Source organism: Stegostoma tigrinum, chromosome 30, assembly GCF_030684315.1.
Source record: "Stegostoma tigrinum isolate sSteTig4 chromosome 30, sSteTig4.hap1, whole genome shotgun sequence".
In the NCBI taxonomy this organism is placed as follows: Eukaryota; Metazoa; Chordata; class Chondrichthyes; order Orectolobiformes; family Stegostomatidae; genus Stegostoma; species Stegostoma tigrinum.
Window position 1 is genome coordinate 36,965,704 of NC_081383.1, and position 12,491 is coordinate 36,978,194.

A 12,491-nucleotide genomic window follows, 5' to 3' on the forward strand; every position below is an offset into this window, starting at 1 on the left:
GAGCTTGCTGTGCACATTTACAACTTTAAAACATTGCCTAAACGACGCACCTTGAAAGGTCTGCTGGTTGTGACATAATGCAAATAGAGAACACAGTTCATTCCCTCAAAGATTTAGATTCTTCGCACAATCTTCATGGTCATTTTAACTAGCAACTGGCGTGGATTTTTTAAAAAGTACAGATCCCAAAATCTCAAGGGTGAGATTTTTGCAAAAGTAAAGTGTAAAAACAAAATCCCCACTGATAGCCCAACTTTGCAATCACTTAAGATTCAAAAACCACAGAACCGGATGCAGGGAATGTTAACTTTTGCGAACTGCCGACATTGCTGGCCCGGGAAATTGAGATGTTCCCGGAGCAGTATTCAACCCGCTCAGTCAGTGAGCTCCCTCTGCGCTTCCGCAGATACCCAGCACTTACCTCCTGTCCTCTCCTTCACATCAAGACTGCCACTAAAATCTCTAGGCTTAGACCAACGCTGTAAAAGTACACAACGTAACAACTTCCTCTCGTCGACCTCATGTGACAGGGAAATTCCAAACGCTCACGTCAGTTTGAAATTAACCCTCTCATGAATATGCATCCTGGTTAATAATGTGTATGAAGTTGTTTAGGTCTGCATGTTGCTTCGATTCCCCTCTGTCCCAGTGGCAAGAATGTAGCTACCTGACCCCGCTACCTGCTGGCAATAAACTTCTGAATGTGTACACCGCTCCCAGCTGTCCCTAAGCTAAATGTGGTTCAGAGCCATCACATCTGTCTTTAAAAAGGAGCTGAACTCACTGCACTGCACCCACCAGAACTATAGACCGTAAGGCTTGGGGCAGAAGTTAGGCCATTCGCCCCATTGAGTCTGCTCCACCATCCAATCATGGCTGACAAGTTTCTCAACCCCATCCTCCCCGTAACCCTAAATCCACTTGATAATCAAGAACCTGTCTATCTCAACCTTAAATGTACTCAATGATCTGGCCTCCACAGCCTTCTGTGGCAGTGAATTCCATAGATTCACCACTCTCTGACTGAAGAAGTTTCTCCTTATCTCCGTTCTAAAAGGTCTTCCCTTTACTCTAAGGCTGTGCCCTCGGGTCCCAGTCTTTCCTACCAATGGAAGCATCTTCCCAACATCCACTCTATCCGGGACATTCAGTATTCTGTAAGTTTCAATCAAATCCCCCCTCATCCTTCAAAACTTTGCTGAGTATAGACCTAGAGTCCTCAAACGGACCTCACATGTTAAGCTCTTCTTTCCTAGGACCATTCTCGTGAACGTCCTCTGAACCCGCTCCAGGTCCAGTCCTTCCTTCCTGAGATATGGGTTCCAAAACTGCACACAATACTCCAAATGTGGCCTGACCAGAGTCTTATAATGCCTCAGTAGTACAACCCTGATTTTATATTCAGGTCCTCTCAAAATAAATGCCAAGTTGCACTTGCCTTCCTGACTACTGAGTCAACCTGCAAGTTTACCTTAAGAGAACTCTGGACGAGAACTCCCAAGTCTCTTTGCACTTCAGACTTCTGAATTTTCTTCCCATTTAGAAAATAGTCCATATCTCTATTCTTCTTACCAAAGTACGTGACCTCATGTTTTCCCACATTGTACTCCATCTGCCACTTCTTTGCCTAACCTGTCCAAATCCTTCTGCAGGCTCCCCGCATCCTCAATACAACCCATCTCTCTACCTACCTTGATATCATCTGCAGACTTAGCCAGAATGCTCTGAGTTCCTTCATTTAGATCATTAATGTATAAAGTGAAAAGTTGTGGTCCCAACACTGACCCATGCAGAACGCCACTTATCACCGGCTGCCATCCTGAGAAACACCCTTTTATCCCCACTCCCTGATTTCTGCCAGACAGCCAATCTTCAATCCATACTACCAGCTTGCCGCTAATGCCGTGGGCCCTTATCTTACTCAGCAGCTTCCTGTGCAACTTCTTATCAAATGCCTTCTTGAAGTCCAGGCAGATAACATCCATTGGCTCTCCTTGGTCTACCCAGCTCGTTACTTCCTCAAAGAATTCTAGCAGATTTGTCAAGCATGACTTCCCCTTGATGAAGTCATGCTGCTTTTGCCCTATTTTACCATGCACTTCCAAATATTCATAAACTTCATCCTTCACAACAGACTCTAAAATCTTACCCACAACTGAGGTTAGGCTAATCGACCTGTAATTTTCCGTATTTTGCCTTTTTCCCTTTTTAAACAGGGGTGTCACATTAGCAATTTTTCAGTCTCCTGGACCCTCCCTGACTCTAGCGAATCCTGAAAGATCACCACTAAGGCCTCCACTATCTCTTCAGCTATCTCCTTAAGAACTCTGGGGTGTAGTCCATCTGGTCCAGGTGATTTATCCACCTTCAGGCCATTCAGATTTTCTAGCACCTTCTCCTTGGTGATGCCCACCACACTCAGCACTGCCCCCCCGACTCTCTCAAATTTTTAGGCTGTTACTTGTGTCTTCCATGGTGAAAACTGATACAAAGTATCATTGAGTTCCTCGGCCATTTTCTTATTCCCCACTACTATCTCTCCAGCATCATTTTCCAACAGTCCAACGTCCACTTCTGTCTCTCTTTTGCCCTTCATATATCTGAAGAAACTCTTACAGTCCTCCTTCATATTACTGGTTAGCTTACCCTCATATTTAATCTTCTCCCTCCTTATTTTATATTTTGTTACCCTCTGTTGGTCTTTGTAAGCTTCCCACTCATCTGGTATCCCACTGCCCTTCACCACATTATATGCTTTCTCTTTTGCTTTTGTGCTTTCCCTGATTTCCCTAGTCAGCCCTGGTTGCCTCACCCTGCCTGTACCATGCTTCTTTTTCCTTGGGATGAATTTTTGCTGTGTCTCTTGAATTATTCCTTGAAACTCCTGCCATTGCTGTTCCACTGTCTTTCCTGCTAGGCTCCTTTTCAAGACAATTCTGCCCAGCTCCTCCCTCATGTCTTTGTAGTTGTCTTTATTCAGCTATAATACCTCTGATTCTATCTTCTCCCTCTCAAATTGCAGAGTAAATTCAGTCATTTTATGATCACTGGCTCCAAAAGGTTCCCTCACCTTAAGCTCCTTTATCAAGATGCCTCATTGCATAACATTAAATCTAGTATTGCCTGTTCCCTAGTGGGCTTTACCAGAAGCTGCTCCAAAAAGCCATCTCATAGTCTTTCCACAAATTCGTTTTCTTCCAACCCACTACCAACCTGATTTTCCCAGTCTACCTGCATATTGAAATCCCCCATGATCACTGTAATCTTGCCTTTCTTACACATCTTTTCTATCTCCTGGTGTATCTTTCACCCCGTCTCCTGACTACTGTTTGGAGGTCTGTACATAATTCCAACTGTGGTTTCTTTACATCTGCGGTTCCTCAACTCTACCCACACAGATTCTACACCATCTGATCCTACTTCATTTCTTACTATTGATTTAATTTCATTTTTTACTAATAAGGCAACCCCACCCTCTTGGCTCACCTACCTGTCTTTTCGGTAAGATGTATATCCTTGGATATTCAGCTCCCAATCCTGATCCCCTTATGGCCATCTCTCCATGATGCCCATGACATCATATCTGTCAATTTCAATCTGCACCACAAGCTCATTTACCTTCTTTCTTATGCTGCGGGCATTCAGATATAACACCTTCAGTCCTGTATTAACCGTCCCTCTGCTCATTGTCATTCGTTTATGTAGTGTGCTTTAAGTTTGATTTCTAACCCTTTCCAACCACTCTGTCCTATTTGTATCTATACTGGAGACTTTAATAACCTCTCCTGAGTTCTCCTTTCCCGTAATTTTTTTCACATTTTTACACACAGTAGAATCTACTGCTATAGGACTACAACATCTGTGTTGACTGCTTCAAGGTCTATTACACCACCATTTAAGATATTGCAGCCAAAATATAATAGGGGCCCATTCAGTTATCGGACCATCCCAACACCCCAATTCTATCTAAATAGTATCTTACATAACGAAGAAATGCCTTTGGGTTTGTTGGAACTGTCAGGAAAGTCGAATTCCAATGTTTGTTTTATTCTTTACATGCAAACATTGTACAGAACTAAAGTGCTTCAGTAACTATGTATGTACATAAAAACTTTTTATGAATAATGTATATTTTTGAAATAAAAAAACTTCCATTACCTGGACATACCCAATGTTTTCCTCATCCTGATAAGCTCCCTATTATGCAGTTGCATGAAGCTGTGTGTAAATCCTCAGTACGCAAACACCAAGGGTCCCTATGTACTGAGGGTCTCCCTGTCCCTGGTATTACAAAGGATGGGCCTGGCGTCATTGCCATGGAAGACTCCAAGCAGTTGGACTGTTCCACATGCCCTGTCCTTCGTGGAGAAATTTGTAAAGGAAAACCCCTTCGACCACAAGTCCATCAGGAAGTGGTCAGCATGTAGCATCATTGAGACCCTGAGGGAAAAGGAGAGGGTGGACCTTGTCGGGTTGTTCCCTGTCAAAGTAATTTGGCAGAATGCCTTATTGTCAGAACTTTCCAACAAGCACAAAGGCATCAGCTGGCTGGTGGTGAGAAGGGCCCTGCCCATCACATCCTTCATGTGCACCCAGACTCTGTGCACCACCACACACGGTCGCCAAAGCAGTTGTTGTGATGGATGGAGGTATCGATGTAGAGTTTGCCATATACCTCCTGCTGGAACGTGCCTTTGTAAAGAAGATGTGGAGGCAAACGCAATGTTTTTTATTGAGGTTCATCCCGAGCAGCTCCATCACAAAGGACTCTGTGCTCTGCTGTCAGTTCCCTGGGATGAACACCAAGGCAAACATCAACTGTGCCTGGAGAACCATTAACTCGGTGAAAAGCGCTCTTTGGTTTGCCCAAAACCTGTTGATCTCCCAGTACAAAGAGTTGACCTCAACCGAAGATTGCAGACTGGCACATTCCAAAGGTTCAGGAATTTGTGCTGAGGGATGTAGCAAAGCTTAGGGCAGCTGCTGCCAAGGCCCAGTGGGGAAAGACCACTGTCTGAGGTCTTTCTGCCAAAGTGTAACAGGGGCCCATTCAGTTATCGGATCCACTTGCGGCCTCAATGTATGTATATAGTGTTCTGTGTGAGTAAGAAATGCCTTTGGTTTTTGGCCACTGCAGGGAGTGTCAGAAAAGATCTCTAACGAATAAAATATATTTTTGAAAGATAAAAAATTTACCTGGGTGTATAACAGGCCATTCAGCTCAACTTTTACATGTTTATTCTGTACTCAAGCTTCCTCCCATTTTTCCTCATCTCACCTTATCCCTGTTGCCACCTTCCTCAGGTGCCTATCTAGCCTCCACAAATTAGAATTTGCTTCAGTCCATTCCTGTGCTAGCGTGTTCTCACTGGACAAGAAGTTCTGAATTAGATTGCTCGATTGCAATGTTATATTTCTGTCTCCCCACAGCTGGAAACATTTGTTCTGTGAATTTTGTACTGAACCTTCCAAGACCTAATAGAATTTATTAAACCACCTCTCAGACTCAGAGAAGAAAGACCTAGCATGTCTGTATTTTCCTGGTAAGTGTTACTTGGATCCCTGGTATCCCTCTTGTAAATAAATGTGCACTTCACCTAGTGTTTCCATATCCTTTTTATAGGACCAGACCAGGATGGTGCTCTGCACTCCCTCATGTGGACAAAGCAAGGTTAAATCTAATTTTAACACAACATCTTTGCTTTCCAATTCTCTCCCTCTAGAAATAAACCCCAGTTTTTGATATGTTTTTACTTTTTAAAACTGTTTTGCAACTTAGTACGTTAAAATTAAGACCAAAAGTAGTCCAATCAGCCCCTCGAACTTGATGGGCCATTCAATAAGATCACGGCTGAGCTAATTGGCATCTCCTTGGAGAGAGGGTGGCTGAGAGGAAATTAGAGAGTGGTTTTCAAAATCATGAGCAGTCTGGATAGAGTAGATAGGGGGCAGCTGTTCCACCTTGTAAAGGGAAAACAAAGAGGGCCCCAGAGATGGCAAATGTCAGCCACCTTTTTCACCAAAAGAGAGACCTGGAGGTCCTGATAAACAGCAGGTGGAGAGGTGGGACCACTAAAGGAGAAACACAAGACCAGGCCCTGGCGATCTGAGCAGAAGCTGCCTCTCGGGTCAGTGCGGTGTTGATAGCTTGGTGAAACAGCCAGAACTGCCACAAGATGATTGAGTCCATCATCTCCTCCTCTACCTCTGGGAAGGCAGCCACAAGAGCACAGCACAATCCCCTGCTGAGGTGGGTTATACAGATAACCCACTCCATCTGGTTACCACTCAGGCAAGGGAGATGAAAACTTATTCTATAATGTTTTATTCTCCTTTGATAGAGACTTTTTTCACTGGAACGTAGGAGGTTAAGGGGTGACCTTATAAAAGTTTATAAAATCATGACAGGTATAGATAAAGTTAATGGTAGGTGTCTTTTTCCCCTAAGATGGGGGAGTTAAAGATTAGGGGATGTATTTTTGAAGGTGAGAGGAGAGAGATTTAAAGAAGGCATAAGGGGCAAATTTTTTGCACAGAGGATGGTTCGCTGGGGACTGAACTTCCTGATGAGGTGGTGGATGTAGGCATAATTACAAGATTTGAAAGACATTTGGATAAGTACATGAATAGGAAAGTTTTGGAGAGATATGGGCCAGGAGCAGGCAGGTGGGATTAGTTTAGTTTGGGATAATGGTCGGCATGGATTAGTTGGAATGAAGGATCTGTTTCCATGCTGTATGACTCTACGACTCTTTGTATTGAATACTTCAGAAAAGCGTGAGGTATTTGTAAATCTAATTTGTAAAGCACGAGGATTCAGTTCGCTGAAGAAGGGTCTTATATCACACAGACGAGCCTGAACTACACAAAGCTAAAGTTCCAATTAAGGGACTATTATAAGAGAATCCTTCATGTTTCTAAAATGTTCTAATATTCTGATTGCAGTTTAGTACAGATGTGAACATCAGGAAGCTGATACTTTGCAACATGGTAATGTGCATGAACTTGTTAACCCCATGGTAAGGTCTTTGGCCAATGTTCAAATCAGCCTCAATAAGGCAATTCTTGGGACAGTACCATTGAGCTGGTGTGGGCCTGAGGGTGAAAAGCAATCAAACTCTGAATTTCTGACCACTGTCCAGTGGCATCTTTCAGAAACACCAGTTTGTAGAAGAACATAACGAAGCATTTGACATCATTAACTGTCACATGCATTTGTATAGCCAAACAGATGTGTTATGGACCAGAGCCCCCTTCAAATATATCAAAGATATAGCCTAGACCCTAACATTTTCTTATTTAAAGGCAAGTATTTAAGGTACTGTGTTCCATATAAATTTGATTGGTTACACCACATGGCTTTAAGCAAAACACATGTTATTCTTACATAACACAGTGTAAAGGTGGATGAACACTGCAGGCCAAGCAGCATCAGAGGAGCAGGAAAGCTGATGTTTCGGGCCTAGACCCTTCTTCAGAAAAACAACATTCTTACACCCAGTTAATATACAAACAAAAGAAAGAAGAATTAGAATAACTTAACACTGTTGCAAAAGTTAACTGAATAATAGATTATGTAAGTACTAAACACTAAATGTTCCAAATATAGTAATATCCCATAAACACACCCTTGGCAAAACGCAAAATTCATTAGAATAGATTGTCTCACATGCAGTTCTGGCAACAGAGGGAACTCCAGCATATAGCTGTATCAGAATAACAGTTTCCACATTGAGCTTCAAGATCCCACCAACTACTGAAAGCTAAACAGAAAACTGTTACTGTGGGAGCTTGGCTCTACCCATTTAGGCTGCTTCTAATGCTCCAACTTCTAAAAGAAAACCCAAGGCCTCACAAGCTGCTTACGTTACTAGCTTAGAGCAGGCTGCTTGGCAGCTCTGTCTCAAATTCTCTTCATAAAACAAAATGGACAAAATATTCCTCTTAAAGCCATAGTATCGCCACAGATGAGGCACCAGAAAGCACTCAATGCCCAATGAACCAGTAAAATTCACATCACGTTCAGAAGAAAGGTTTTTATTAAAATATCAAATCACTTTGATTGAAGACACTTTAAACATTTATACTGAGGACAACAAATTAAAGAAACATGGATACAGAGAACACTATTAAGAAACTGTACCATTTCCAAATAAGAATGGCGAGTAAAACATCAGCGTAGATAATGGTAATATGAAACTAATTTTTGAAGACAAGGAAGTGGCTGGTTGTTTAGGGAGCTCAGTAGTACTTCTAAATCATTACAGTTCTATTCTTTGTTTTCCCCAGAGACTGTGAATTTCACCTTGTTATTTCACAATGGTGGTTATTAGAAACTTACAACCATTTTGAACAACGCGTGACATGGAACAGTCTCCAAAACGGGCACAGAGCTCATGATGCATCTCAATTGTCACAGGCTGCATATCTTTGCAACATGGTAATGCGTATGACACTAGTTAACCCCACGGTAAGGTCTTTGGCCAATGTTCAATCAGCCTCAATAAGGCAATTCTTGGGACAGTGCCATTGAGCTGGTGTGGGCCTGAGGGTGAAAAGCAATCAAACTCTGAATTTCTGACCACTGTCCAGTGGCATCTTTCAGAAACACCAGGTTGTAGAAGAACATAATGAAGCATTTGACACCATTAACTGTCACGTGCATTCGTATAGCCAAAAGGATGTGTTATGGACCAGACCAAACCCCTCTTCAAATATATCGAAGATATAGCCTTTCAGCTTGATTGAACAGTTTGATAACTAACACTTTCGTGTCTCACTTTTTAAGTATTCTTGTAAACAGCGTTCAAGTTGCTTTCTATCTCTTTCAGCTGTTGTTGTAGTCAGTTTGAATCAACCTCCTACATCATACTAACGTCTTCCTACAGCGTGCTGACCAAGACATCATTATTTTCAACAGTTCACCCATGACAAGGGCAAGTGTGTTATGCCTCAAAGCCAAGATCAAGCAAGTTTTGAATGAAACTTGACCTAGAGATCAGTTACTGCTCAATTCCCGACTCACACTCTAACCTCAAGGCCTCTTCCAGTCCCTCACCTAACAGGCCATTCTTTGAATATACGCCCAAGTGATGAATGGGGGCAATGCCAGGGAAAATGCTGTTCCCAACTGATATTGAAACATTAGCACATTGCCAGAAAATCTACCGAAAGTTCAGGAGTGTGAGTCATCAATGATTATCTGCTAGTAAGAGTAAGTTACTGCAGGTGCTGAAATCTGTCCTGAAAACAAGAAGTGCTGGAGATCACTGTGAATCAGACAGCATCCACAGTGAGACAGCAAGCCAACCTTTTGAGTCTAGATGACTCTTCATCCTGTTTCCTGATCAGGAATTGCTCAGATCAGTGGAAATCCCTCACCACTGCCTGCACACAATATAAGTAGCTCAACACAGACCCGGGGTCAAGTGTGACATCTGCTGTGTATGCTTCACTGCAACTCTAGATTATTTGACTACAGGGGAGTCTTGTTGCTAGATTTTTAAACAGTAGTTTTTTTGTGTGGGAGGGTAAGAGTTCCGCTAAATTACTGCCAGTCTCCTCAAATATTTTCCATTGAACTGGGTGGAGCCTGTTCCGACTGGACTTTAGAGAAAGTTACACGAGTCAGTCATTTCTGGGAAAGCCACACATGCTGTTTATTATCACTTTAAATGCAGTAGCTCACACCCAGCCAAGCTCTTAATGCACAATGCATTTGACACAAATGTAATTTGATCCCTTTTGTATAAACACAGATCCCCAATTCATTATCAAAAACATTGTGAGGTAAGCTGGATTCCAGTATTGAATGATTCCACTAAATTGAAATCAGAGCATAATGGTCAGGAATATTGAAAATAGCAGCTTGGTGTCTTTACTGCTGAGATTTAATGTGGTCTAATCGCTAGAACATTCTTCAGAGAAATGTACATTTAATGGTAACTTCACTCCTGGGGGTGGCCATACTTTGTGTCAAAATTAATGACAGGCTCATTATAATGTGAGTCTACAACTGAAATCATTAACTTTACCATAATGACATCATGAACGGCAGAGTTTTTTTCAGGGAAGAAGCCAGAATTTCCTCATAATCCAAGGCTTGTAATAAGTGAATAATTGTACTATAGCAAGTAAAAATATTTAACATTGTAAAAAGTGCAGTAGGTTTTGCTTTACAGAGACACTACTCTCATTGGATTTCTAAACAAGAGGGTACAATGCATAGTCAGCGATTCCACAGTTGTTGTCTCTGTCCTTGGACATCTTGATGTAGCCTTTGTCACCCCACCATAGTCCAAAGCTGTGGGCAGAAACATTAGAGATGAATTAAAATTCCGGCAGGTTGTATTGGTTTGTTACAAATGTGCTGAGCTGGGTTGTAATTCATGGAGAGGATGCTGTTCAGGTGATCAGTTCCTGGCCAGTCCTAGAGGTTAGCCTTTACTGCAATCACATGTTGCCCTTCCCCATCATGTTGTCCCAAACTAAAAGACCAGCAGAGAAGGGAAAGAAGCACAGAACAGTTGAGAGTCTGCAAGGCTGCTGAGCTGTGTGTGTCTTTGCTAAACACAGCCTTGCAGACTTTATAAGATAACAAAGTGTAAAGCTGGATGAACACAGCAGGCCAAGCAGCATCTCAGGAGCACAAAAGCTGATGTTTCAGGCCGAGACCCTTCATCAGAGAGGGGGATGGGAGAGGGTTCTGAAATAAATAGGGAGAGAGGGGGAGGCCGACTGAAGATGGAGTGAAAAGAAGATAGGTGGAGAGGAGAGTATAGGTGGGGAGGTAGGGAGGGGATAGATCAGTCCAGGGAGGACGGACAGGTCAAGGGGGCGGGATGAGGTTAGTAGCGAGGGAATTGAGGTGCGGCTTGAGATGGGAGGAAGGGATAGGTGACAGGAAGAACAGGTTAGGGAGGCGGGGACAAGCTGGGCTGGTTTTGCGATGCGGTGGGGGGAGGGGACGAGCTGGGCTGGTTTTGGGATGCAGTGGGGGAAGGGGAAATTTTGAAGCTTGTGAAGTCCACATTGATACCATTGGGCTGCAGGGTTCCCAAGTGGGATATGAGTTGCTGTTCATGCAACCTTCAGGTGGCATCATTGTGGCACTGCAGGAGGCCCATGATGGACATATCGTCTAAGGAATGGGAGGGGGAGTTAAAATGGCTGGCGACTGGGAGGTGCAGTTGTTTATTGCGAACCGAGCAGAGGTGTTCTGCAAAGCAATCCCCAAGCCTCCGCTTGGTTTCCCCAATGTAGAGGAAGCCACACCAGGTACAGTGGATACAGTATACCACATTGGCAGGTGTGCAGGTGAACATCTGCTTAATATGGAAAGTCATCTTGGGGCCTGGGATGGGGGTGAGGGAGGAGGTGTGGGGGCAAGTGTAGCACTTCCTGCGGTTGCAGGGGAAGGTGCCGGGTGCGGTGGGGTTGGAGGGGAGTGTGGAGCAGACAAGGGAGTCACAGAGAGAATGGTCTCGCTGGAAGGCAGACAAGGGTGGGCGTGGAAAAATGTCTTGGGAGGTGGGGTCGGATTGTAGTTGGCGAAAGTGTGGGAGGATGATGCATTGTATCCGGAGGTTGGTGGGGTGGTATGTGAGAACGAGGGGGATCCTCTTGGGGCGGTTGTGGAGTGTGAGGGATGTGTTGCTGGAAATGCGGGAGATGCGGTCAAGGGCATTCTTGACCACTGCAGGGGGAAAGTTGCGGTCCTTGAAGATTGTGGACATCTGGGATGTGTGGGAGTGGAATGCCTTATCCTGGGAACAGATGCAGCGGAGGTGGAGGAATTGGGAATGGGGATGGAATTTTTGCAGGAGGGTGGGTGGGAGGAGGTGTATTCTAGGTAGCTGTGGGAGTCGGTGGGCTTGAAATGGACATCAGTTTCTAGGTGGTTACCCAAGATGGAGACTGAGAGGTCCAGGAAGGTGAGGGATGTGTTGGAGATGGCCCAGGTGAACTTGAGGTTGGGGTGGAAGGTGTTGGTGAAGTGGATGAACTGTTCGAGCTCCTCTGGGAAGGAAGGGGCGGCGCCGATACAGTCATCAATGTAACGGACGAAGAGGTGGGGTTTCGGGCTTGTGTAGGTGCAGAAGAGGGACTGTTCCACGTAACCTACAAAGAGGCAGGCATAGCTTGGGCCCATGCCACCCCCTTTGCCTGTAGGACTTGCAGACTTTATCTCTGCTTTATGCAGGTATCCAGCATGAATTAGGCTGTAACAAAAACTGAAAGAACTGCAGATGCTGTAAGTCAGGAACAAAAATAAAGTTGCTGGAAAAGCTCAGCAGGTTTGGCAGCATCTGTGATGGAGATCCTTCACAGATGCTGCCAGATCTGCTGAGCTTTTACGGCAACTTTGTTTTTGTTCCTGAATTAGGCTGTAGTCTGTGTTGGGGCTCCAATATGTTGCACTTTAGATTGGACATTATGCATCATGATTCCTATTGGCTATGAGACAAGGGGAAAGTATCCACATTGGAGAA

General features: G+C 43.9%; 2 protein-coding genes across 3 annotated transcripts in view; both read right to left on the minus strand.

Annotated features, from left to right (window-relative positions):
• LOC125465738 (procathepsin L-like) overlaps positions 1-555 on the minus strand; it is a 46,142-nt gene extending 45,587 nt beyond the window's left edge. For both annotated transcript variants that reach the window (XM_048559516.1, XM_048559515.1), the window contains exon 1: positions 422-555. The gene's annotated coding sequence lies outside the window, so the exon portion shown is untranslated. The remainder of the gene's footprint in view (positions 1-421) is intronic.
• A 7,466-nt stretch (positions 556-8,021) lies between these two features.
• The window catches only part of LOC125465824 (procathepsin L-like), a 30,408-nt gene continuing 25,938 nt past the window's right edge, over positions 8,022-12,491 (minus strand). Inside the window, exon 8 of the mRNA XM_048559712.2 lies at positions 8,022-10,303. Within this exon, the coding sequence (XP_048415669.2) occupies positions 10,204-10,303 (100 nt within the window). The 3' untranslated portion in view covers positions 8,022-10,203. The remainder of the gene's footprint in view (positions 10,304-12,491) is intronic.